Here is a 26,168-nt window from a genome sequence, read left to right on the forward strand (position 1 = left end):
ACCAGAATACAACTTGTGAATTTAAAAAGATGCAATACCTCTCAACCCATGACAAAATCTTTTGGTTATCAATGATTTTACCCAAATGCATTTAAATTGAAAAGTGTCTAAGTAACAGAAAAAATTTTCCTCCTAAATTATATAAAAACTTTGCAAAATCAAAAGAGAACCATTTTAAATAATACTGAAACTGTATACATTCCCATAATCATTAAAAACAAATATGCTGCACAGTCACACATTTCCTTAAGTGTATTGTATATGAGAGCATAAAGTAAATGTGAATAAATTTAATAACACAAACCTTAGAAGGGAAAAAGTTTTCTCACATGTCATAAATACTGCCAAGAACAGTCAGTTTGAAAGGATAGTGCAGCATGGAAATGTGCTGTGGCATTTCTACTACCATATTGAAACTAACATGAGTATGATACCAGACAAAATCAGTGAGTTCTCTGCCTGATGCGCTCAAATGACCAACTCATAAGACAATGGAGCTTCAAAGAAGAGTTTATTGCTAGGAGCAAAGGAGGGATCAGATGGCCTATTGGCCTAAAAATCTGTCTCCCCGAACTGCAGTAATTCTGATAGTTTTAGTATTAAAAGATGGGCAGGGTTTAGGATAATGAGTACAATGGCCCCAGATGATGTAATTAGAAGTGATCTCATTATTGAGCATGTGCAGATTGGTTACATGCTTAGTCACAGAACATATGTAAGAAAATGACAGCCTTTATAAGATGAAGAGTGTGATTTTTAGTATTATAATGAGGTACAGGTCACTTACAGATTAAGGTCTAAGTTACTGTGCATGTCAGATGAGCCCATTTTGGTTAGATCCATTTTCGATTGTCAAGATAACTTTGGAATTGGGGTAGGTTAGTTCTGGGCTGACCCAAGGCTCTTCATTAATAAACATTAGGGGCTGTCTTTAGTGATCACAGACTCTAAAGTCGAAAAACCAGAACACCAGGCGGGGGGTCAGTCACAAGGTTTTCACAATCACAAGGGCACAAGATAAAGGCTATACAATCATTATTAGAGATCAAGTCACCTGAATTACAGTTCAGAGATTTTATTTCCCTCTGTCTATTCTAATATACCAGAAAGTAAAAATGGAATAGCTATATAATGATTCAATAATCATAATTATCCTTTAAATTCTAACTTCTTGGTTACAAGTACAAAACCAATACATGTAAAACAGAGCAGAGAATCACAGAGAAATGGAACCAGAAACTTCATCAACTGTACCTCATGCTGGACCCAGCTTTTGGACCTTTTTATTTACACACACAAATAAACTCATTTACTTTAGATCCTTATTTATTTTAGATTATTTCCAATACATTATACAAAAGATTAATCATCCTTTACATGTCCTTCAATAAAAGTCTATATTGAGTTGTCATATAGTATTATTATAGAAAGACAAAAAACTTAAAATTATCAAGTATCTTTTTTTGCAGATCATTTTCTCCCATAATCTGACATAAATATAAAAGTCTACTCATTTCACATCAGAACATGGACTTAGCAAACTTCATTTCTGAAGCTCAATTTTCAGTATTTATGAAAAATTATATCCTACTCCCTCGGTCAACAAAAATGCTTGATATTCATGAAGATGCAAAATATAAACATTTAAAAAACTAGACCAACACTTAAAAAAAAAAAAAAATGGAGATAGTCCTAAATTCAACATTATTAACATAGAGTATTAATGTAAAGAATTTAAATATCTATTTGGAAATGAACATGTAAATACACTTAAGAATCTAATGCTGTATGCTAATGTGAAAGAAAATGAGTGAACTTTGAACTTCTGCCAAAATTCATTTGGGAACAAAAAGGCATTTTTGTCTTTTAAATCAATGTAACCCATACAACTCTTGAGGGAATCAAATTATAACGAAAGAGATAAATGGCACCTTTAAACCAATTAACATTAATCTCAGTTATACCCAAAGAGGCTCCTTCCTCAAATTCTTTCAAGGCAATAGACAGACATAGCAGGCACTGTAACTCCTGGCACAGTGCAAACCTGGTTAAATCCAACCATCTGCATTCTAATCCTACACCAAGAAGCTGAATGTTGCTAAGAGAAAACATACAACCATGGTGCCTGGCTCCACTTTAAAGGCATTTCTATGGATCTCAGGGGCTGCTGGGCAATCTTACCACAGGAAATAATTCACTCTCCTGGTTGAAATGACAATTGCACACCCTCTCTCTCCTCAAGCACCCATTACCTCCTAAGCCATCTTTGCTCTCAGTCACTGACCTTGATATCTGCTTAATTAAGAAAATGAATGTCATCAGAAGATAACTCCCAAGTATACCCCAATCACTTCTATCCATCTACATGCATCTATAGCCCCATACTCTGCCTTCCCTCCTGTTATTAAGGTTGAAAGCCCAAGCTCCTATTGAAAGATATTCCCTGTACTCACAAAACCCAACCCCATTCTCTCTCATTTAATCAAAAATATCACTCCAGCAATTTTCCACTCTTTCTCATATCAATAGTTCCCTCTCTACTGTACCATTCCCATCATGAAAGAAACATGCTCTCATTTCTGCATTTAAAAAAAAAATCTTTTGACCCAAATCCCCCTCTACATACTGCCCCAATCCCCTTCTTTATCACAAAGGACCTCAAGAGAGTTGTCTGTACCTCCTGTTTCCAATTTCTCTCTTCCCATTTTTTTTGGAGTCCACTCCAAACAAGTGTCCCCACCCACACCCACACCCCAGAACACTCCACTAAAACCACTCTGGTCTCGGTTAGCTTAATCCAAAAGTCAATTCTCAGAATTCATCTCATGTATCAGCAGACTTTGAACCAGATGATCATACCCATCTCCTTCAAACACCTTCTTTTCTTGGCTTCCAAGACACCTGGCTTCAGCTACCACACTCGTGTTTTGCCTTCCATCCCACTAGCTATGCCTGCTCTGTCTCCTTTGCCAGTAACCCATCACCCTGGCCTCTTAATGTTGGAGGGCCCCAGGGCTCAATCTTGATGACTCCAATTTACATCTCCAATCTGGACTCGTATCTCCAATCACTTAATTTGGATAATTTAATAGGCATCTTACATAGAAAAAAAAAATTCTGATCTTTACCATACAAAGTAGACATTTCAAGTGTTCACTAATACCCAGCTCTCTCCTTTAGGACACAGGATGATAGCGCGTGGTGAGGTCATATAACTTGTTCTGGCCAATTTAACGTATGCATAAGTGCCACTTATCACTTCCAGCCTGGGCAGTGAAAAGCACATTTGTGATTCCCAGTTTCTCCCTTTCCCTGCTGTAGCAACTGAAAATTCTTGTCTTCCATCCTGATAATATAGCTTCCATCAATCAAGCTTCCTTAGTGATGGCAACAGATTTTCCCACTGACCCACATGGGACGTGTACCATAAGCAAGAAATACACTTACATGTTTAGCCATGAGATTTTGTAGTTCTTGGCTACCATGGCATAGCCTAACCTATCCAGACCAATCTCCCCAAAACTGCTATCACATAGTAGTAATCTCTACATCAGCAACCTTTCCAGCTATCCTTCCAGTTGTACAGCCAAAACCCTTGGAGTCATTCTTGAACCCCTCTCTTTCTCTCATACCCCACATCCAATTTGTGAGCATAGCCTTCACCAATGCAGAATCCAAATATCTTTTACTGCCTCTACTACTATTCCACTCTTCAAAAGCCAGTGTTAAGAAAATGAAAATACAAGCATCAGAGTGGGAGAAAATATTTATAAGGACTTGTATCCTGAGAACTCTACTTAATGCATTATTTTTCTACAACTTCTCTAAGAAATAAGTAAATACAAATAAAGCTGCTCTTACTGGGAAAACACTGATCACAGTATCTGATGCACAACAGGCATTCAATAAATGTTGAGTTGATTAAAAAAAAGCACACAAGATTACTATACACATGTTAGAATAGCTAAAATTAAAAAGACTGACAATACCAAGTATTGACAGAGATGTCAAGAACTAGTGGGGTATAAAATGGTACAACCACTTTGGAAAATAGTTTGGCAACTTCTTAAAAATTTAAACATACACTACTGGTAAAAGAAGAGTATTTGTACATGGGAGTAGCAATTGTCCATCTCAGAAACTTTGTGAGTGATTTATAGATCTTTATAGGTGATTCTTCCTTGGTTGAAAGGCCCTAAAACATATATCTATTATATGATTCTGCCATCCTACTCCTAGGTATTCCCAAAAGAAATGAAAGCATATGTCCATACAAAGATTTGTAGCACCTTTATTTGACATAGCCAGAATCTGGAAACAGACCACATGTCCTTCAACAGGTGAATGGATAAACAAATTGTGGTATAAATAGAATACTACTCAGCAATAAAAAGGAATAAACTACTGGTATATACATCATAGATGAATCTCAAAATAACTAAGCTGAGTGAAAGAAGCCAGAAAAGAAAAAAAGAGCACAATCTGTATAATTCCATTTATATAAAACTCTAAAAAATGTCGACTAATCTAAAATGTCAGAAAGTAAATCAGTGGTTGCCTGGTGGGGAGGAATGCTTGGGAAGGGCAAGTGGGATGGATTACAAAGGGGCATGTAGAGATATTGACTATCTTGGGGGAGACAGATACATTCACAACCCTGACTGTGGTGATGGGTTTCATGGGTATATACATATGTCAAAACTTATCACATTATATACTTTAAGTAGGAACAGTTTATTGGATGTCAACTATACTATATTAAGCCTGTTTTTAAAAGCAATACAGCAGGTACTCAGTAAATATTTTTAGAATGAATAAAGTGAGTGAAAATGAAAGTAGATGCTAAGAAAACACAATCCTAAGAATGAACTGAAGTGGAAGACTCTTATGTCTTTCCTTCATTCGAGGAAATGAATGAGTATAGTGAAAACTATTTAAAATCGCATTTTTTTTTCAGTTTGCAGCCAGTAGGTTGCATGCCTATAGGTGAAAAAGGAGGAATAAGCTATCACAAAAGGAAAGCCCCTCATCAATATGAAGTTGTAGGGCCTTTGAACCAAGGAAGAATCACCTATATACAGTTTTTGCAGTGAATAATTGCTACTCCAATATATAAACACTCTTCTTTTACCACAGTCCCCAAGCAGTTGAATAATTTCTTCGAACTCATCTTAGAAGCATGGCCTAATTTCTCCTTTTTGTATCGTTTTCACTTACCATTAAACTCACATAGACCCTTTTTCAATCAATTTAGTTTGTTACAAATTTTTTAAGAAAGAACCACTGGCTAAGCTAGTATCTTCAGTCTGAGTCTTGGATGAAAATTCCCTGTCCTTAAATTCTTTTGTTCTTTTTCTCCTGGATTCCCACTGGGGTGAAAAAATCACCATCTCTACTTCATTCATCTCCCTTACTCTTTTCTTTGAAACCCTAAATTCCACTCATCATAACCAATTTTAGCATCATCTTAACAAATGAATACACCCACTTCTTTCATAGTCTGCTATGGTTATGGGCTTTTTGTAACATGATTCCTTTGTGTTCAAAACAGGCATTGAAGCATAGTACCCACTTATATTTAAATATAGTTAGCACTATGACTCACCTCATTTCCACCAACTGCCTTGGTTAAAATCACTGCAGAAGACACAGGGGGAGGCATGCAACCTACTGTCTGTAAACTGAAAAATAAAAGAAAATGCAATTATAAATAGTTTTCACTAGTCTCATTCTAAAATAGCAAAGCTGAGCAAATGAAAATATAAGAGTGTTAACTGATGCACAAGCCCTGTTGAGTTTAGATAATGCTATGTGAGGCAATATAGCCTGGAAAATGCTACAAATGCATAGGTTCTGGGCATTCATTCTGTCTGCAAGCTTGGTGATTTTGTTTTTCAGTAATATAAACTCTTGTTTTACAATTCAAAAACAGTCAAGTTATAGTGAGCGTGGTCATTGAAACAACCAAAATAGTTAATCATTTGTAAGTATACATAATCTTAGATTATCTTAAGGTAAAGTAAAAATCAGCAAGTCTAGTTTTTTCATTCTTTCATTCACTTCTGGCTCTTTTATGTACAAAGAAGCAGAATTCTCCCTAACTTAAAAAAAAAAAATCTCTAAACACTATATTGAGTAAATCTGCCTTCTACAGGTAGATATTACACAAGGGTATAAAAAAAATACATGACATTGTTCTTGCCTTCAAGGAGGCAGAAGATTCAACACACAAATATAGATAACTAACAGCAAAATTAGTACCGTCACCTTCTCCAGGCACAATCCTACTTTTTCATTGTTGCTTATGCTGACCTTTGAGAGTATTCCATTTCCATGAACACTCAGCTCATTCTCTGTTTATTTCCATGGAATCTGACATCAGGCCCTTCTACTAACAAAAGAGTAACAGTAAAAGCAACCAGTGATGTCCTAATCACCAAATTCATATTTTTCCCCATCCTGATCTTTCCTTCTTCCTTCTCAAAGCACTCTATTCTCTTGGTTATGTCAGTACTTCATCATTCTCATTTTATCTCCTATCTTTTAAACTTCCCTTTCTCTTAATCTTACTTCCAAATCTATAGGGATACTTTCAAGTTTACATTTCTAACCCTAACTACCCTCCCCCAATTTGTAGCTGCCTATGACTGTCACCTCAAACTAAACATACCTAATATTGAATTTATATATTTCTAATGAATCAACTTCTGCTCTGCATTTACTTATTTTTGTCAACGGGACCAGTTTTTCCCTAACGATCCAGTTTGGAAGTTTGGAGTTATATCTGACTTCCTCATGCTCCTCATAAATCAATCAGTCACTGCAACCAACTTTCCATTCTTCTCATGACTACTTCCAGCAGATACTTTTTACTCAAGTCTAGACACCCCAAATAATGAATTGTCTCCATACCTCTACTCTTCCCTTTAACAGAGCAAGGTGAGGATTATGGGCTTGAAATATATCTATTTCAATGACTTGAACACAATCCTGAGGTAGGAATCTGCAACTCCCTCAAGTTAACTAAGTGTATACTCTCAGAGTAGGAAGAAGGAAAGAGAAAAAGTGAGCTAGGAAGAGCCTTCTGTAAGTGAGTTAGGCTAAGTGTGCACTCCTTAACATCCCAAGGTAAGAACTGTATGCTTCTTATATTTAGCATACTGTTTAACATCCAAGGTAAAACATCCAAGTTTTACCAAATCCAAGTTTAACATCCCAAGGTAAGAACTGTATGCTTCTTTTATTTAGAATACTGAAATTGCAAGTGCTACTTTTCTAATAATATCCCCAGTACAATGTTATCAGATTAATCTTCCTTAAAAATCACTTTTTAGCATGTTGTTCTGCTTAGCACTTTTAAGAGCTCTCTGTCATCTATACATTCAAACCTAAACTCTTTAGCCCAGTAGTTCAGGCGTTCTGCAACCTGGGCCTAATTAACTTTTTTATCTTTGTCTCCCACTAATGCTTCATACTGAACTCTCTACGTAAGGAGTACACAATCTTTCTCAACCTCTTACCCAATAATCAGATCACCACTCATCTGAAAAATCATATGCTACCTCCTTTTGGTTGGTTACTATTTTATACACGTCTTATGCATTCAGTCAGATTTCCTGAAGTTCCCAGAAAACAAGGAGTGACTTAACGTCTTCCTATTCCTTGAGTGCCCTACACATGGCAGAGAGTAAATACTGGTTCTTGAAATGCATCGCACATTATTGCTCTAATAATGATGTCATTCATTTTTATTTGGCATTTTATGCTTTTCTGTGAAACTTTATGTTCATTAGCTTAAACTCAATCTGGCCAAAACAATACTCTTGATTTCATTTCCCCCTCTCCTCCTACCTACCTGTTTCTTCCCATCTAAGTAAACAATGCCACCAATTACCCAACAGCTCATACCCAAAACCCAGAAGTCATCTTTGATTACTCTGTCCTCTTCTCTCCACATCCTAGCCACCAGTGGGTTCTGAGGGTTCTTATTTCAAAATATATTCTGCATACAACCATATCTCTCTATTAGCCTACCACCTCACTACACTAGCATCCAAGCTGGCCTCCTAGCTGTCTGTCTGGACCCTTTACTATGTATTCTCCAAATAGCAGCCAGAGGAAACCTTTGAAATATAAATCAGACCACATTACTCCCTCATTTGAAGCCCTCCAATAGCATCCTGTAGCACTCAGAATAAAAGCTGACCCATGGTCTTCAAGAGTCTGTGTGACCTGCCTCTTACTTACCTCTCTAACTCCTACCTTTACATGCTGTTTCCTTTGCCTAGAACATTCTGCTCCCAGAACTCTGCATTCTAAAGTAGTTACCAGCCTGCCCACCTAACCAGTCTCAATCATGCCATACTATTTTACTCTCTTCACAGCATTTATTCTATCTTGCACAACTATTTACTTATTTATTGACAGCCACACTCCCTGAATCTTCCCAAAGTGCAAAACTAGGTGGCACTTTACCAATCCTGTTCACTGTTGTTTCCCTAGCACCTACAATAATTCCTGGTACATAGTGGAAGCAAAATAAATGACTTGAATAAATGAATAAATGATCCCACTCAATATTCCCAACATTGTTACAGAGTGGGTAGTAAAAGTATGGTTATCCTCATTTTTTTCAGTGAAATTGAGGCTCAAAACTGGTAAATAACTTTCCCCAAAGTCATACAGAAAGTTAAGGGCAGGATCAGAACTTAATCTTCAGGTACTAAATCCAGTCTTTCAGCTATAATACCATAATGCTAAAATGTAGTTAGTTTTAAACCACTTCAGATACTTTTAAAAAAAAAAAATCACTAAATCCTTTTAACAAACATAGCAACGTTTTAAACGAAAAAAGATTGTATTAAAATCTACTCAATTTAACTATTATGTTTTATCAAACATAAAATAGAATAACTGAAAAAATAAATGTTTGTCCCATATTTATTTTTCCTTTTCCTACAAGTTTTAAAAAACATACTATGCTCAGCCATTACCTTTACACATCTGGTAAGATGTAGAATGCAAAAGCTAAAGCACACAGTTGACAGCGTACATTATACTTTCACATACAGATCTTACATCCTCTATTCCTTTCCATTTTTTTCCCATCATCACCCTTTAAAATTTCCAGAAAAGTATTCATCTTAGAATCTTAAGATTAAGTATGAAGGTATATTTTAAGATTCTGCTATAAAATTCTTTGATAACCTCCCTAAGGAAACATTATCATTTTAAAGGAAAATAATTATGTTAAAGGTATTTTTATTTCACTTTAAGATATGATACTTAAGTCCCTTTGTATATAGTTGCCAAAGAACCAAAAATGTCACTAAAGATGCCCCATTAAAAGTGGACCCCTCAAAAGATTTAAACATACCCTTTTAAAAGCCATTCATTGATGGGTGTGATTGACAAAAACTGGAGAAAAAGCCATATTGTTGCTGGGAAGAATGCAAGTGTAAAGATCTGAATAAAAAGATGCAGTTTTATATGCATCAAAGCACTGGTCAGCTCCTGGAAAAATGAAGGACACAAAAATAACAACTGTAAGAAAACTATTTCTAAAGAGCAAATGCTACAAAAATAACAACAAATTTGGAATTATTTCATAGCTAAAGTTTTTATATATAAGCATATACATGAGACAGAACTAACAGAAAAAAGTCACTTATGATTATTATAAAGTATTTTTATTCAAAATTTCTGAAATATTCTTACTTCTTTTAAATATCAGTATACCTCAACAATTCAGATTTGTAAAACTATATAACTGTCTTAACACAGAGTAGATTTGAGGATTGTTGACACTATAAACAAACATGTATGATTACCTTCTTTAAAAACAATCTTGTTTAAAACTTTTGGCAGGATCTATTACATTTTAATAAATATAATTAATCTATTCACTAAACCAGACCAAGTAAGACCTCAATTTGACAAGCTGTAAGAGTCTACACAAAAATAATTTTTTAAAATGTTTTCCCCAATATTCCGTAATTCAAAATGGCTTTTCCTCCAAAATTTTCTCACTAGATTTCTTTGTTGCTAACATTTACTGATACCAGCTATATGCCAGGCTATGAGCTTAGCGATTTATGTCCGTTATTTCATTGAATCCCATCACAACAACCCCTTTAGGTAATTATTATTATCCCTATTTTACTGATGAGGAAATTAAGGCTGAGAGCTACTATGCAGTGAAGCTTAGAATCAAATCCATTCCTGACATGCTCTCAAGCCCACGCCTGCTTCTTCCATTCTATCACAGTACTGTCCCAGGAGGGAAAAAAAATGTACATTAAACATGACAAACCAGGCACATCTTATGAGTCTCACAGCTAAAAAAGGATTATTAACCTTTGGGCCTCAAATACACACAAACTATCAAGCATTAGCACTTGAATTTTTTTGAGTTATGTGGTTATTCAATTCAAATAAAACAAATTCAGAAAGTAGCAGAAAAATTGCAGTCCTTTAAGACATGCAGGCAGTCACTAAAATAAGATACCACAGATTCACTGTTGGTAAATGTAGCATTGTAATTGGCCTCCCTAGATTGTTCAAGTAAGACATGCAGGAGATCTTCAGCCTCAGAGACATTAGCCAAAGTTTGTCAGTTTAATAAACAGCAGGTTAACACAGACTCATTCTCTGATAACCACATTCTGGGATCCGTCTCAGCAGCTTCCACTGTCTATCTCCCTGTGTGGAGACACACAGTAGCTTCTGTGAAATCACAAGACGTCTCTGGTAATAACTAAGAAACTTCTGGCAATCTGGGTCTAATTCAGGGCCACAAGACAACACTGGGCAGACCAGAAGCCACACTGGATCCTTTGGTCAGATCGAATTCTTAGAAGATAAAAAGAGACCTCCTTAAACTAAACCAGAAGTCTTACCACCCCAGAGAAAACTTGAGCATCAGAAGTTCAGAGAATTCTCAGCAGTTTTGAGACCAAATCTCATCTAAATATACCCAGAGGCACTGGATAAATACCAACTAAATGCAATTTTTAAAATTTTTTTTAAAAATCATGATAAAATGATTAGTCAGAATGCAGTAACCAAGGCATTTGCATATATTTCTGACAGGAAAATAAATTGGTATAACTTCTCTGAAAAGTAATATGGGAATACATATCAAGGGCTTAAATACAATTCACATACTTAGATCTAAAATTTTCATGACTAAGCATTTATCCTAAAGATATTTAAAATGGTTACAAACATCTACACATAGAATTGATCATCACAGCATTATCTTTTAGAGAAGAATCTGGAAATGACCTAAATGTCCAAAAAATGGGAGAATTAAACAACTTAAAGTTATTTAACTTAAAGTATAACCAGAGTGTTATGAGCTATTAAAAATCACATAAAAAATGTTTTGAGGGAATAAGACACTCCTGGACTCCATTCTCCCACAGGAGCTTTGAACAACTAACAAGAACTAGTGCAAACTCTTTCTCAACACTCCAGAAAACAATTAGAGACTGTAGAAACAGGGCGAGTACTGAAGAAAAAGGCTACTTCAAAACAACAGGCTCGCGGGCGGGGCAAGATGGCGGCATGGAGAGGAGTGGAAGCTAAGTAGTCCCCATGGAACAACTACAAAAAACCAGAAACAACTAGTAAATAATCCAGAATAACTGCGGGGGGACAAACGAGACCATCCACTCATCATACACCAACCTGAATTGGGAGGAATGCCCAAGAACACAGCATAAAATCTGTAAGTCAAACCTGTGGATCCAAGTCGCGAGACCCCCTCCCCCATAGCCCGAGCTGCAAAGCCTCGTGGTGCCAGAGAGAAGCTCTCTCCCAGCAAGCAAATATAGCTCAGCTGAGCTCCAACTGGGGTTTTAAGTAGCAAGTGTGAACTGCTCACTACAGGTACGCATCCCCAAAAAACAGACAGAGGCTTTGGGTGACGACTGACCTTGGAGACCCGGAGGGTCGCCTTGGACTGGGTCTGAAGGGGACTATCTGTTTCTTTTTCAACTCAGTGGAGAAAGCCCCAGTCATTTTCAGTTTCCAGGGCTGTGACTCAGGGAAGGGTGGAGACAGCACAAGCAGAGAGCGAGACCATTGAAATGCTAATGACCTCCACCTGGGAGGGCTGTCCTCTATAGGAGGAAAGGGGTGAGGCCCTTTCCATTCAGAACCAGACCCCAGAGCCTGGGGGAACACGGCCATACCTCCTCACACCAGTCAAGAATTATAGGCTAACAGGCATCACCTGCTGGGCAGAAAAGCACAGTGACCCGAGGCATCAAAGGGTGGAGCAATTTTCTAAGACACACCCTCAGGGAAACCAGATACTGAATATTTCTTCCCTCTGGGACCTGAGCCTGTTCTGATCTGGGAAAACCTGATTTGGATAACTAAGAAAACCATGCCTAGACAACAGAAAATTACACCCTACACTATGAAAAACAAAGTTATGGCCCAGTCAAAGGAACAAACATACACTTCAACTGAGATACAGGAATTTAAACAACTAATGCTAAATCAAATCAAAAAGTTTAGAGAAGATATTGCAAAAGAGATAGAGACTGTAAAGGAAACACTGGGCATATATATGGCAGAAATCAAAAGTTCAAAAAAAACTACTAGTAGAATCTATGGAAATGAAAGGCACAACACAAGAGATGAAAGACACAATGGAAACATACAACAGCAGATCTCAAGAGGCAGAAGAAAACACTCAGGAACTGGAGAACAAAACACCTGAAAGCCTACACGCAAAGGAGAAGATGGAGAAAAGAATGAAAAAATATGAGCAATGTCTCCAGGAACTCAAGGATGAAACAAAGTACAATAATGTATGTATCATTGGTGTCCCAGAAGGAGAAGAGAAGGGAAAGGGGGCAGAAGCAATAATAGAGGAAATAATTAATGAAAATTTCCCATCTCTTATGAAAGACATAAAATTACAAATCCAAGAAGCACAGCGTACTCCAAACAGAAGAGATATGAATACGCCTACGCCAAGACACTTAATAATCAGATTATCAAATGTCAAAGACAAAGAGAGAATCCTGAAAGCCACAAGAGAAAAGCGATCCATTACATACAAAGGAAGCTTAATAAGACTATGTGCGGATCTCTCAGCAGAAACCATGGAGGCAAGAAGGAAGTGGTGTGATATATTTAAGATACTGAAAGAGAAAAACCGCCAACCAAGAATCCTATATCCAGCAAAGGTGTCTTTCAAATATGAGGGAGAGCTCAAAATATTTTCTGACCAACAGACAATGAGAGACTTTGTGAACAGGACACCTGCCCTACAGGAAATACTAAAGGGAGCACTACAGGGTGATAGAAGACAGGAGTGCGTGGTTTGGAACACAATTTTGGAAGATGGTAGCACAACAATGTAAGAACACTGAACAAAGGTAACTATGAATACGGTTGAGAGAGGAAGGTGGGGAGCATGTGAGACACCACAAGAAAGGAGGAAAGATAAAGACTGGGACTGTGTAACTTGATGAAATCTAGAGTATTCAACAATTGTGATAAAATGTACAAATATGTTCTTTTATGAGGGAGAACAAGCAAATGTCAACCTTGCAAGGTGTTAAAAATGGGGAGACATTGGGGGAGGGATGCAATCAGCATAAACTAGAGACTGTAACTAACAGAATCATTGTATTATGCTTCCTTTAATGTAACAAAGGTGATACACCAAGGTAAATGCAGATAAGAGGGGGGGATAGGGGAGGCATGTTAGACACTTGACATTGGTGGTATTGTCTGATTCTTTATTCTACTTTGATTTAAGGTTATTTTTCCTTTTGCTGCTTCCTAGCTGTCATTTTTTTTTCCTCTTTCTTTTGCCTCTCTACCTTCTTTGACTCTCCCTCCTGCCTTGTGGAAGAAATGTAGCTGCCCTTGTATAGGTAGTGGTGAAGGTGGTGAACACATAAATGTATGACCATGCAGAGAACCATTGATTATTTACTTGGGATGGAATGTATGGTGAGTGAACAATACCATATTTTAAAAAAAAATGGGTTGATGACAAAACCTCGAGGGCAATATACTGAGTGAAATAAGCCAGACACATAAGGACAATTATTGCAGGGTCTCACTGATAAGAACTAATTATAATATGTAAACTCATAGACATGAAATATAAGGTACCAAGATATAGGATGAGGCTTAAGAATGGGGAGTGGTTGCTTAGTACGAGCAGAATGTTCAATTAGGATGAACTTAAATGTTTGGAAATGAACAGGGGTGTTGGTAGCAAGACGTGAGAATAACTAAGCGCCAAATGGTGTGTGAATGAGGTGGAAAGGGGAAGCTCAGAGTCATATATGTCACCAGAAGGAAAGCTGGAGGTCAAAAGATGGGAATGTATAAAACTGAATCCTATGGTGGGCAATGTCCATGATCAACTGTACAAATACTAGAAATCGCTTCCATGAACCAGAACAAATGTATGACAACACAATTAGAAGTTAATATTAGAGGGGCATATAAGGAAGAACTATATACCTATTACAAACTATATACTACAGTTAGCAGTATTTCAATATTTTTTCATAAACAGTAACAAATGTACTATATCAATACTATGAGTCAACAATTGAGGGGGGTTGGTTAGGGATAGGGGAGGATTAGAGTTTCCTTTTCTTTTTTTCTTTTTTCATCTTTCACTTTATTTCTTGTCTGGAGTAATGAAAAATTTCTAAAAATTGAACAAAAATTAAGTGTGATGGATGCACAGCTGTATGAGGGTACCCAGGGGCAAGTTATCGTACACTTTGGATCTTTGGATAATTGTATGGTATCTGAACAATCTCAATAAACATGAAAAAAAAAAAACAGGATCTTGTAGCACACTGGATAGCCAGTCCCCAACCCTGGATCCCTGGTTCTGGTTCCAGAGGGAGCAGAAAAACCCCCATGCATATATTGAAAGCATGCATATTTGGCCCAACTGTCTGGTAGTGGCCTGAGGGACTTGCCATCCTGCATGTAGAAGGCATTCCTACAGATTCTTGTGAGAGAGCAGGCAAGTCATGCTTCCCAGGGCAAGAGATTGCTGGCTATGGGACAAACAATGTAGTACCCTGGATCTTGAGGAACTGTTTCCTCAAGAAGAGGGACATTCATAACTGTGTAAATGGGGAAATTTCTGGAGCCACATGCACATGCCCAAGAAAAGATGAGTGTGCAAAAAGGATCAGGGAGACCCCTAAGCTTTTGCCTCAAGATATTCTCTAAACTCATTGTATGGATAACCCTAAAGAAAAGCACTAACACGAGTCAATTTACAAAGACTGGGAAAGGTGTTTTCCTTTTTTTCTTCTCTCGCTCTTCTTTTTTTATCAGCTCCTGGCATGCAAAGAAAACTCTATCACAACACTAGCTGGATACAAGCTTAAGGAGTCAAAATTCCAGCAATAACATTAAAATATCAAAATGCCCATGTTTCAACAAAAGATTACAAAACATACAAAGAAACAGGAAGCAATGAGTCAGGCAGCGGAGAAGATTAAAGCATCAGAAACCATCAATGAGGAGGACCAGACCTAGGACATACCACACAAATACTTTTAAAAATCAGTCCTAAATATGCTCAAAGAGCTAAAGAAAAACATGGACAAAGAACTAAAGGAAATCAGGAAAATGACAGATGAACACAAAGAGAATATCAATAGAGACAAAAAAATTATGAAAAAGAACCAAACAGAGCTGAAGACCATCATAGCAGAAATTAAAAATTCCCTAGAGGGGTTCAACAGCAGATTGGAGCTGGCAGTAGAAAGATTCAGAGGACTGAAATTTAAGACAATTGAAATCATCCAATTTGAGGAACAGAAAAAAGAAAGAGTGAAGAAAAGTGAACAGAGCCTGAGGAACTTGAGGGACACCATCTGGCATACCAGTATACACAATGTGGGAATCCCAGAGCAAGAAGAATGAAAGAAAGGGGTAGGGAGAATATCAAAGGAAATAATGGCTGAAAATTTCCCAAATATCACAAAAGACAGGAATATACACATTCAAGACACTCAAACTCCAAACAGGATAAACCCAAATAGATCCACACCATAGTGTATTATAATAAGACTGTCAAATGGCAAAGATAAAGAGAATTCTGAAAGCCACAAGAGAGGAGCAACATGTCACAGACAAGGAAACCTCAATATGATTAAGTGGCGATTTCTCATCGGAAACTATGAAGGCAAGAAGGATGACATAGGTAAAGTGCTGAAAGCAAAAGTTGCCAACTAAGAATTCTATATCCGGCAAAACTGTCTTTCGAAAATGAGGGAGATATTAGGACATTCCTGGAGAAACAAAAGCTGAGAGAGTCTGTCACTAGCCCGGCTCTGCAAGAGATGCTAAAGAGAGTTCTTCAGGTTGAAAGGAAAAGACAATACACAATAGATCAAAGCCACATGAAGAAATAAAGATACCTGGTAAGGATAACAACACGGGTAAATATAAATATCAATGCTATTTAATTTTTTATTTGTAACTTCACTTTTTACTTCCCAACAGAATCTAAAAGGCAAATGAATAAAATGTAATGATATATAAGTGGCTTTGGACTCATAATATGTAAACGTGTGATCTCTGATAAGAACTACATAAAGGGGGGGGGCATCTATGAACATAGCTGTATATACTATTGAAGTTAAGTTGGAATCAAAGCAAAGAAGATTCTCATAGATTCAGGATGTTACACTTAAGCTACACGGTAACTACAAAGAAAATATGGGAGAATACGAAAGCTCAAAGAGACAGAGATCAGAGTACAGGTTGCCTGGGGTGGGAAATACAGGAATGAGAAGTTGGTGCATAACGGGTAGGGTTTCTGTTTGGGGTGATGGCAAAAGTTTTAATAATGGAAGGTGGTAAGGATACTACAATATCGTGAATGTGATCAATCCCATTACTTATTGTGCACCTGCTATCATTCTAGATATGTGGAATATCTATTACAATTTAAACAGCACATAATCATTTAATCTAGCAATTCCATTTCTAGGAATGCATTCTTCCCATAGCTCCCAACTGTGGGAAATGGCATATTTTGGGGTTATCCTTAGCAGCATTGTTTGTAACAACAAAACCTTGTAAATTTCCTATATGTCCATCAATAGAGGTGGGACTGGTAAAATACATAACATGTCCACACAGTGGACTCCTATTCAGCATACAAAAAGAAACAGGAAATTCCTTTATGTGTTGACATACAACAATCTCTAAGACATGTTTTTAAGTAAAAAAGGGTAAAGTATCAAATGGTATTAAAAACTACAATTTGTAGGGGGGATATGCATATGTAAGTTTTATAAAAAATATCTCTGGAAGGATAAACAAAAAATGTTCACATTGGTTGTCTCCTGGAAAGAGAACTGGATGTATGGTGGAGGAATGAAAGGAAGAATTTTAATTGTATAAAATTTTGTGCTTTTTTTAATTCTGAACTATGTAAATAAATCATAGTTCATAAAAATAAACAAAATTTAAGTTAATTTATTTCTAAATATAATATAGGTAAATGAAAATTAAATAAAAATATTAAATTACATGAAAAATAATCATTATACAGTGTTAGATGGAAAATAAAGATTATATATATGTGTGTGTATGGGTGCATGTGTGGATGGATGGATGTGTATATAAATATAAAGTACATCCCAATTTTATTTATAAAATATTGTCTATATAAAATATACACCAAGAGAAAAAAAGACTAAGGATACACTGATGTTAATCAGAGTTCATTCTTTTTTAATCTTTCTATAATGGCTAAATATTGAGGAAAAATGTTATAAAAAATAAAATGTAGTTAGAAAATGCTAGCTGACGTAAAAATGACTTTGAGAAACAGTGACATTTCATAAGAATGGTACAGTAAAGAACCCAGCAAAATGAGTTACAAGGGCCAAGAGACAATGTTGAGCTATGAAGGGCCTCTTAACATGTAAATAACAGGCCATGAAGTGTTCCTAAGAAAGGTTTTCAAGACTGTCACAAAAACATAGTGCAAAATATTTTCCATATCTTCTTTAAAAAACCATAAGGATAAAATAAGGTAACCCTGGAAAAGAAAAGGCAAGCAAACACTATAAAATCCAAAATGATATCATTCTATATATATCCATGTAGAGTTTAGGACCACAAACCCAAATAAATGCTATCATAAATAAATGAAAAGATGAATCTGCATGACATTTTGTTGATTCACATTAATACAGGTCAAATTCCATTAAAATAAACTCAAGGAAATACTCCGAATAATGTATGGATTATATCAGAGTCTCACTGACAGCACTGAGAATTGTTTAAAATCAGGGGCTCTGACTGGGCTGTAGAAATATTTTCATTAGATACCATTTTCCCTCCTAACCCATATTTGACCTTCATCTGATTCACTTTCTGAGAGTCAGCCTCCTAGCTCTGGGCTTGAAACAAGCAACATGAGCCTGAAGTTTGGATTGCCATATTTATTTCCAAACTAACAGGATGGGGAAAAAAAATCTGCATAGAAAAAATAAGGAAAAATCTGTATATTGTTCCCCACTAGACAACTTTTTTCAGCCCTTGAGCTTCCTGCTCATCTTTGTATCTACAACCAGCACCAAACACAGTGCCTTGTAGCCATAGGCACTGAATAGATAATTGTTTAATTGAATTGGTTCTACCATAGCCTTTTAGGTAAAACATTCTCTGAAACCATAGGTTGAAGTAGCTAAATACAAAATATATTTCAAATGTGACTTTATTTCACTTCAATACACCAAAATTTCTGAAACCATTTCAACAGGTATTTCAAAACTGGAAATAATCAACAGTCGTAAAACTGAAGATTTAGTGTTGTATTAGCACAAGGTCCTTCATAATTTTTATAAATTAGTAAAACAAATTTTAGCATACATGTCATTAAATCAATGTATGAATAGTACTACAGGAAATGTTCAAAATAAAGCAAACTTGAAAGGGACCAATGTAAATAACCGACTATCTCCTGAGTTCAAAAATGCACCATTCTAGGATCTAATGGGATACAAAAGGAGTAGTCTTAGCTGAAATAAATTTGAGATTGTTAACTAGAAAACAAAAAACAAGATTTCTGGCTCCTAATTTACCACTCTTCAGTTGCACAGGAAATTAGGAAAGCTTAGAAATACTTAAACATTATAAAGATGCAATCTAGGACATCTTGAGTTAAGTGGCTTTGAAAATGACTGAACATTGTATTGGTTTGAAAAGAACCTTTGATGGAGAAAATGGCTTTGATGGCTACTTAGATACTACAATAAAGCACCAGATCAAGGCATTTCATCATTACATCCAAATTAGCTGGATGACTCTGAAGGTTTCCTAGGTGCTTACAGAAACAGTCGGTCCTTAGAGGAAAGCTTGACAGCTGTGACATTCTTCCTTCTTCAATTCCTGCATCCCACAAAGTTGCTGCTTTACAGAACAGCATTAAGTAAGAAGCTAAGGAATGAGAGAAATAAGTTTCTAGCCAGATTTCCCATGGCATAAGTAACAGCAGTCATTAAACAGCCACCAGGGGACAGTAGTTAGAGCAATGTCCTAAGTAGAGGACTTGAGTAAGGCAGATGCTCCACAAAAAGCATAAGCCAAGGTCAGCAGGAAGACCTCAATGTAAACGCAGTCTAGCACCATGGTAGTGGCAAATATCTTTCTGTATCAATGTGCCCAGATTAGAGACCCAATATTAGAATTCAGGTGTTGATAGCAAAAAGCCTGTGCATGTAAATGCTATTCATGGTCCTTTCATATTCATGAAATTTATAAAAGCTGGAATTTGACATACTTAGGAAATCCTGTCCCATGTCAGTTATTTTCAGAAGAGCAAGTAAGTATCAGTGAGAATAGTTAGAATTCGTGAGACACAATTTAACAGTTGTAGACATCGATCCTATGTATATTAAAAATACTCCATTTAAAAGACTTATAACAACCTGCTAACCTCAGAATATATAAATTTAATAAAATCATCTTTTTTCGATGTTGCCACTAGGGTAATCTAAGGAGATAATAAATTTGGTCTTCATGCAAACAACACCAAGTAAAAATAAATAAATAAAATAAGGAAATTCTGAATTTAAATTCTTAAAATAGATCAATGTAAGACATGATGCTGAAACGGAATTTTTAACTTTGAAAGCCATTTCAAAGAAAACCCTTCTTACACAGTAAGATTTCCCCCATCTACATAAGAATGAGCACATTAGAATGATAATTTTAAAAACTCTCTATATAAATTTCTTCAAAAGCAAATGGGTTGTTTTCTCCCATTTCTCCTATTAAAAGTCAAAGAGAATCATAAATTCTACTAATTCCTCTCTCTGACTTAAAAATGCCTTGAATCTTTTACTCCCAAGAGAATCCTGTTTTCAGTGAAACTTAGATCAGTTAACATTATCTATATGTCTTCAGATGAATTATGACAATATGAAGAACAGCAAAATTTCTCTTAAAATATCCATTAATAATTAACAAACATGGTAGCAGACACCATGAGTATTTATTGTTTTAAATTAGGTATAAGTCAAGACATAACAAGAAACACTTGAGGAGCATGAGTCCTGGGAACAAAAGATGACTGACAATCATCATGGAAACTCAAGTAAACAACAACAGCTGAGATGTTCTCAAACATAGCAGTTGCCACCATAGTCATCATCATAATTTAAGGAAGAGCCAAAGTAGATGCTTCAGTTCAGTTGCTGTATTAAAAACACACTCATTGAATTCAAAGGCAAAATGGTGGCACAGAGAGGAGTGGAATTTAGATAGTCTCCGGGATCAATTAATAAACAACCAGAAACTAGTGAATAATTTGGAATAACTGCTGGGAGACAGCTGTGATGGTCCACACATCGTACACTGACCTGGATTGGGAGGAATGCCTGAGATCGCAGCATAGACTCTGTAAGTAAAAGCTGTGGAACCACACCAAGAGCCTCTCCCCCACTGCAGTCCGAGCTGCAAAACCTCACTGTGGGAGAAACTACAGCACTCTCCAAGCAGAGTGAGCAAATATAACTCAGCTGAGCTCCAGCTGGGGTTTTAATTAACAAATGTGGACTGCTGAATACAAGCTACAAACCCCCAAGAAGCAGGCAGAGGCTTTTAGTGACGACTGACCTTGAAAAACCAGAAGACTCATCTGACCTGGGAGGCAGAGCCCAGAAGACCAGGTGTTACCTCTGGCAGATGAGTGAATCTGGGGGGCCATGTACTGGCTCCAAAAGGGGACTTTCTGTCCCTTTTCCTCTCTCTCTCAACCTGAGGTGCTCAGAAGAGAGTGTTGCAGCCATTTTCAGTTCCCAGCATTCTGACCCAGACAGGTGGAGATAACAGAGTCAGAGAGACAACAATTCAAATGCAAATGAAAACTCCAGAGGGGGTTTATCTTCTCTAAGAGTGCAGAGGTGGTCCCAGCTTTCCCTTCAGAACCAGACCCCAGAGCCTGGAGAAAAACAGCCAAAACAGAAACCGAAGAGGTCACATCTCCTTACACCACTCAGGGGTGACAGGCTGACAGTCGCCACCTGCTAGGCAGGTTGGGAAAAGCACAGCAACTGGAAACCTCACAGGAAAGTCTGTCATTCCTCTAAGATATACCCTGAATATAACCCCATTCTGAGACCTGAACATGTTCTGGTCTGGGAAAATCTGTCTGGGGTAAACAAGGAAACCAGATGCCTAGACAATGGAAAACTACAATCTACACTAGAAAAAATGAAGATATGGCCCAGTCAAAGGAACAAACCTACACTTCAATCAAGATACAGCTGAGACATGGTTTCACTTTAATGAAAAAATCTACTAAAAATTTTCAAAGAAATATGTTAAATGAAATCAAAAACCAAATCAGCGAATTCAGGGAACATATAACAAAAGAGATGAAGGCTATAAAGAAAACACTGGGAGAACATAAGGTAGAAATCAAAAGTATGAAAAAACAACCAGCAGAATCTATGGAAATGGAAGGCACAACACAAGAGATGAAAAACACAATGGAGACATACAAGAGCAGATCTCTAGAGGCAGAAGAAAACACTCAGGAACTGCAGAACAAGACACCTGAAATCCTACACACAAAAGAACACATAGGGAAAAGAATGGAAAAATATGAGCAACATCTCAGGGAATTGAAGGAACATGAAACACACAAATGTATGTGTCATGGGTGTCCCAGAAGAAGAGAAGGGAAAAGGGGCAGATGCAATAATAGAGGAAATAATCAATGAAAATTTCCCATCTCTTAGGAAAAGACATAAAATTACAGATCCAAGAAGTGCAGCATACCCCAAACAGAATAGATTTGAATAGGCCTACACCAAGACATTTAATAATCAGATTATCCAATGAAAAGACAAAGAGAGAATCCTGAAAGCAGCAAGAAAAAAGCAATCCATCACATACAAAGGAAGCTTAATAAGACTTTGTGCGGATTTCTCAGTAGAAACCATGGAGGCAAGAAGGCAGTGGTGTGATATATTTAAGATACTGAAAGAGAAAAACCACCAACCAAGAATCCTATATCCAGCAAAACTGTCCTTCAAATATGAGGGAGAGTTTAAAATATTCTCTGACAAACAGGCAATGAGAGAGTTTGTGAACAAGATACCTGCACTACAGGAAATACTAAAGGGCACACTACAGACAGATGGGAAAAGACAGGAGTGAGAGGTTTGTAACACAATTTGGGTGACAGTAGCACAGCAATGTAAGTACACTGAACAAAGATGACTGTGAGTATGGTTGATAGAGAAAGGTTAGGAGCATGTGGGACACCAGAAGGAAAGAGGAAAAATAAAGACTGGGACTTTATAACTCAATGAAACCTAGAGTGCTCAACAACTGTGATAAAATGTGCAAATATGTTTTTGCATGAGGGAGAACAAATGAATGTCAACCTTGCAAAGTGTTAAAAATAGGGTGGTATTGGGGAAAAAATACAATCAATGCAAACTAGAGACTATAGTTAACAGAAACTTTGTATTATGCTTCCTTTAATGTAACAAAGGCAATATACCAAAGCTAAATGCCTATAAGAGGGGGACATAAGGGACGGGTATGGGACTCTTGGCATTTGGAGATGTTATCTGACTCTTTTTGTCTACTTTAGTTTAATTCTATCTTTCCTTTCGTTGCTTTTTAGCTGTCATGTGTTTTTTTTCTTTCTTTTTCTTTTGTCTCTCCACTTTCTTTGACGCGTCCTCCTTTGTGGAAGAAATAGAGATGTCCTTATATAGATAGTGGTGATGGTGGTGAATACATAAATACGTAACTACACAGGGAACCATCGATTGTTTACTCAGTATGGAAAGTATGGTGGGTGAACAAAACCATCTTTAAAAAAAAAGAGTTGATGAAGAAACCATGAGGGCGCTACATTGAGTGAAATAAGTTAGACACATAGGGACAAATATTGCATGGTCTCACTGATACGAACTAATTATAACATGTAAACACATAGACATGAAATATAAGTTAACAGGATATAGAACGAGGCTAAAAAATGGGAAGTGGTTGCTTATCATGAGCAGAATGTTCAACTAGGTTGAACCTAAGTGTTTGGAAGTAGACAGTGGTGATGGTAGCACATTATTTTGAGAATAACTAACAGCACTGAATGGTGTTTGAATGTGGTGGAAAGGGGATGCTTAGAGTCATGAAGGTCATCAGAAGGAAAGTTGGAGGTTAAAATATTGGAATGTATGAAACAGTGAATCTTGTGGTAGATAATGTCCATGATTAACTGTACAAATATTAAAAATCTCTTTCATGAACTAGAACAAATGTAGGACACTATAACTAGAAGCTAATAATAGAGGGGTATATAGGGAAAAAATATATCCATCGCAAATTATGTACTACAGTCAGCAGTATTTTAACATTTTTTCATCAACAGTAACAAATGTACTATACCAATACTATGAGTCAGTATGGAGGCAGGCGTGGTTAGGGGTATGGGAGGATTTGAGTTTTCTTTGTTTGTCTTTGTTTCTTTTCTGGAGTAATTAAAATATTCTAAAAATTGAAAAAAAAATTAATTGTGGTGATGGATGCGCAGCTGTATGATGGTACCGTGGGCAACTGATTGTGCACTTTGGATCTTTGGATAATTGTATGGTATGTGAACAATCTCAATAAAATTAAATAAAAACGTAAAAAATTAAAAAAAACACTCATTATAACCACATCCTCAGGTACACACTGCTCAACTATAAATTTTCTAGAATATGTAGAAACAATGCACAAGTACTTTGCTGCAAAGTTATACCTTGAGACTAAAGCTACTAAAAGTTTTACAAAAAGGAACTCGAAATTTCAAAATAGTAAGGATGAATTAAATTTTTCTCCCTCCTTTCCATATGCCCCAAGGTTACAGTACCTCTGTTTTTAATGACAATCCACTGTTAAAGAATATTGTTGCCACAGCAATGTAGGTTACAGTTATTTCTGGCTTCAGTGGTCCTAAAAAGAGAAAAATGAGTTACTGTGACAAAAGAATTTTGTCAAGAAGAATCCATTGGAGGAGATAAGTGATAGTTTAATCATTAGTACTGTCCCTAGTGTAATATTGTCCTGACAGAGTTAAACATTTGCTGTGATGCCAGCCAAACTCCAAGACCATGGCTCTTTGGGTCAGCGCAGTATCCTCAGACAAGAATAAAAAAGAATAAAAAAGCACACAAGAAAGCCTATAGGCAACATCCTTCAATATAGGTCCTAAAAATATCTACCACTGTTATCAGTGATTATATAAGGAACTTTTACTCCCACAAATGATCAAAATTCTCCATACCAAAAGAAGAAAACCAACTGAGGAAGTTACTTTCTCTTTATCAAATATTATTTTATTCCTTCTAGAATACCAGAAATAAGTTTTTATTTTTGTATTCAGTTCCTCCATGATTCATTCATTCAACAAATATTTGTTGAACACTTACTATGTGAATGAGAGAATGCATCTAAAGTACTTAACAATATATCGTTATGATTATAATTATGATTAAATTGTGTCAGGCCTTAGGGTTAGTGTGGTGAACCAGATACTCTTGGTCCTTGCCCTCCAGAAAATCCTCTCTGGAGTTAGGCTGACATCACAGCAAATGTGTTAACTCTGTGATGACAATGGGAGCAACACCAATATTTAAAGTATCACTTGCGGCTTTACACAATTGGCTTGAAGACCTAAGGTGCTTACCAATGAACAACATTTTTTTGAAAGATGCACTTTTGAGATAATGCCATGTTACACCTGTATACCAGTGGTTCTCAAGAGAGGCAATTTTGCCCCCTACGGGACATTTGACAGTATTTGGAAAATTTTTTGTTGTCACAACTCAGGGTGGGGGTGTGTGTTACCGGCATCTAGTGGGTAGAGATCTAAAATGTTGCTAAACATCCTAAAATGCACAGGACAGCCCCTCAACCACAAATTATCTGGTCCAAAACGTCAACAGTGCTCAGGCTGAGAAACCCTGCTATACAGCAACATTTTAAAATCTGAGATGCTTTCATATTCACCATTCCCTTCAGCCCCTTAAGCAAGACAACAGAAACGCAATCATTGTTCCTGCATACTCTGCAACCCTCCACCATACCTAAAGATGTTGGCTAATAAATGCAGAGAAGACCAAGCTCAGAAAAACTCACCATTCATTCACTCAATAAATATTTTTTGAGCACCCACCATGTCTTAGGCATTTGTAGTATATTAATGAATAAAAGAACCCCTCAAACATCACAATAAATTCTTCTATATACCTAGCATTTACACAAATTATTTTGCTAAGATCTGAGAAAAGGGAGCAAAAGGGAGAAGGTAAGTGCAAAAGGCATTACATTTCACAGCTGTTCAAAAACTTAAAAAGAAGTACATTATTTTTATATCTGTGAATGAATCTGCCTCAGCAGCTCACAACCTAGAAGCAGTATATCTCAACAACTGAGGTAGGTAACTCAGAAGATAGGAGTTTGGCTTATTTTAGAAGTAGATGCCTTCTAGGAATTTAAAATATCCTGTTTTTCATACTCAATATATTTTTATTGCTTTCCTCCAATTTCCTGCTTTTTATGGGAACTTATTTTTGTCCATTGTGGTTGTGTCCAGAGTCGTACCTCCAGAATTTCCATATAGGAGGGGT

At 36.6% G+C, this 26,168-nt stretch overlaps 1 protein-coding gene across 2 annotated transcripts in view; it reads right to left on the reverse strand.

Annotated features, from left to right (window-relative positions):
- SLC10A7 (solute carrier family 10 member 7) overlaps positions 1 to 26,168 on the reverse strand; it is a 294,226-nt gene that overhangs the window by 262,922 nt on the left and 5,136 nt on the right. The window contains exons 2-4 of one of the 2 annotated variants that reach the window (XM_037830764.1): positions 24,410 to 24,492; positions 9,377 to 9,513; positions 5,606 to 5,681 (exon numbers count right to left, since the gene is read on the reverse strand). In XM_037830764.1, coding sequence (XP_037686692.1) covers positions 5,606 to 5,681; positions 9,377 to 9,513; positions 24,410 to 24,492 — 296 coding nt within the window. Of the gene's footprint in view, positions 1 to 5,605; positions 5,682 to 9,376; positions 9,514 to 24,409; positions 24,493 to 26,168 lie in introns of those variants that run through there. The other variant, XM_037830765.1, reaches the window with a different exon arrangement.

Source organism: Choloepus didactylus, chromosome 3 (genome assembly GCF_015220235.1).
Source record: "Choloepus didactylus isolate mChoDid1 chromosome 3, mChoDid1.pri, whole genome shotgun sequence".
In the NCBI taxonomy this organism is placed as follows: Eukaryota; Metazoa; Chordata; class Mammalia; order Pilosa; family Megalonychidae; genus Choloepus; species Choloepus didactylus.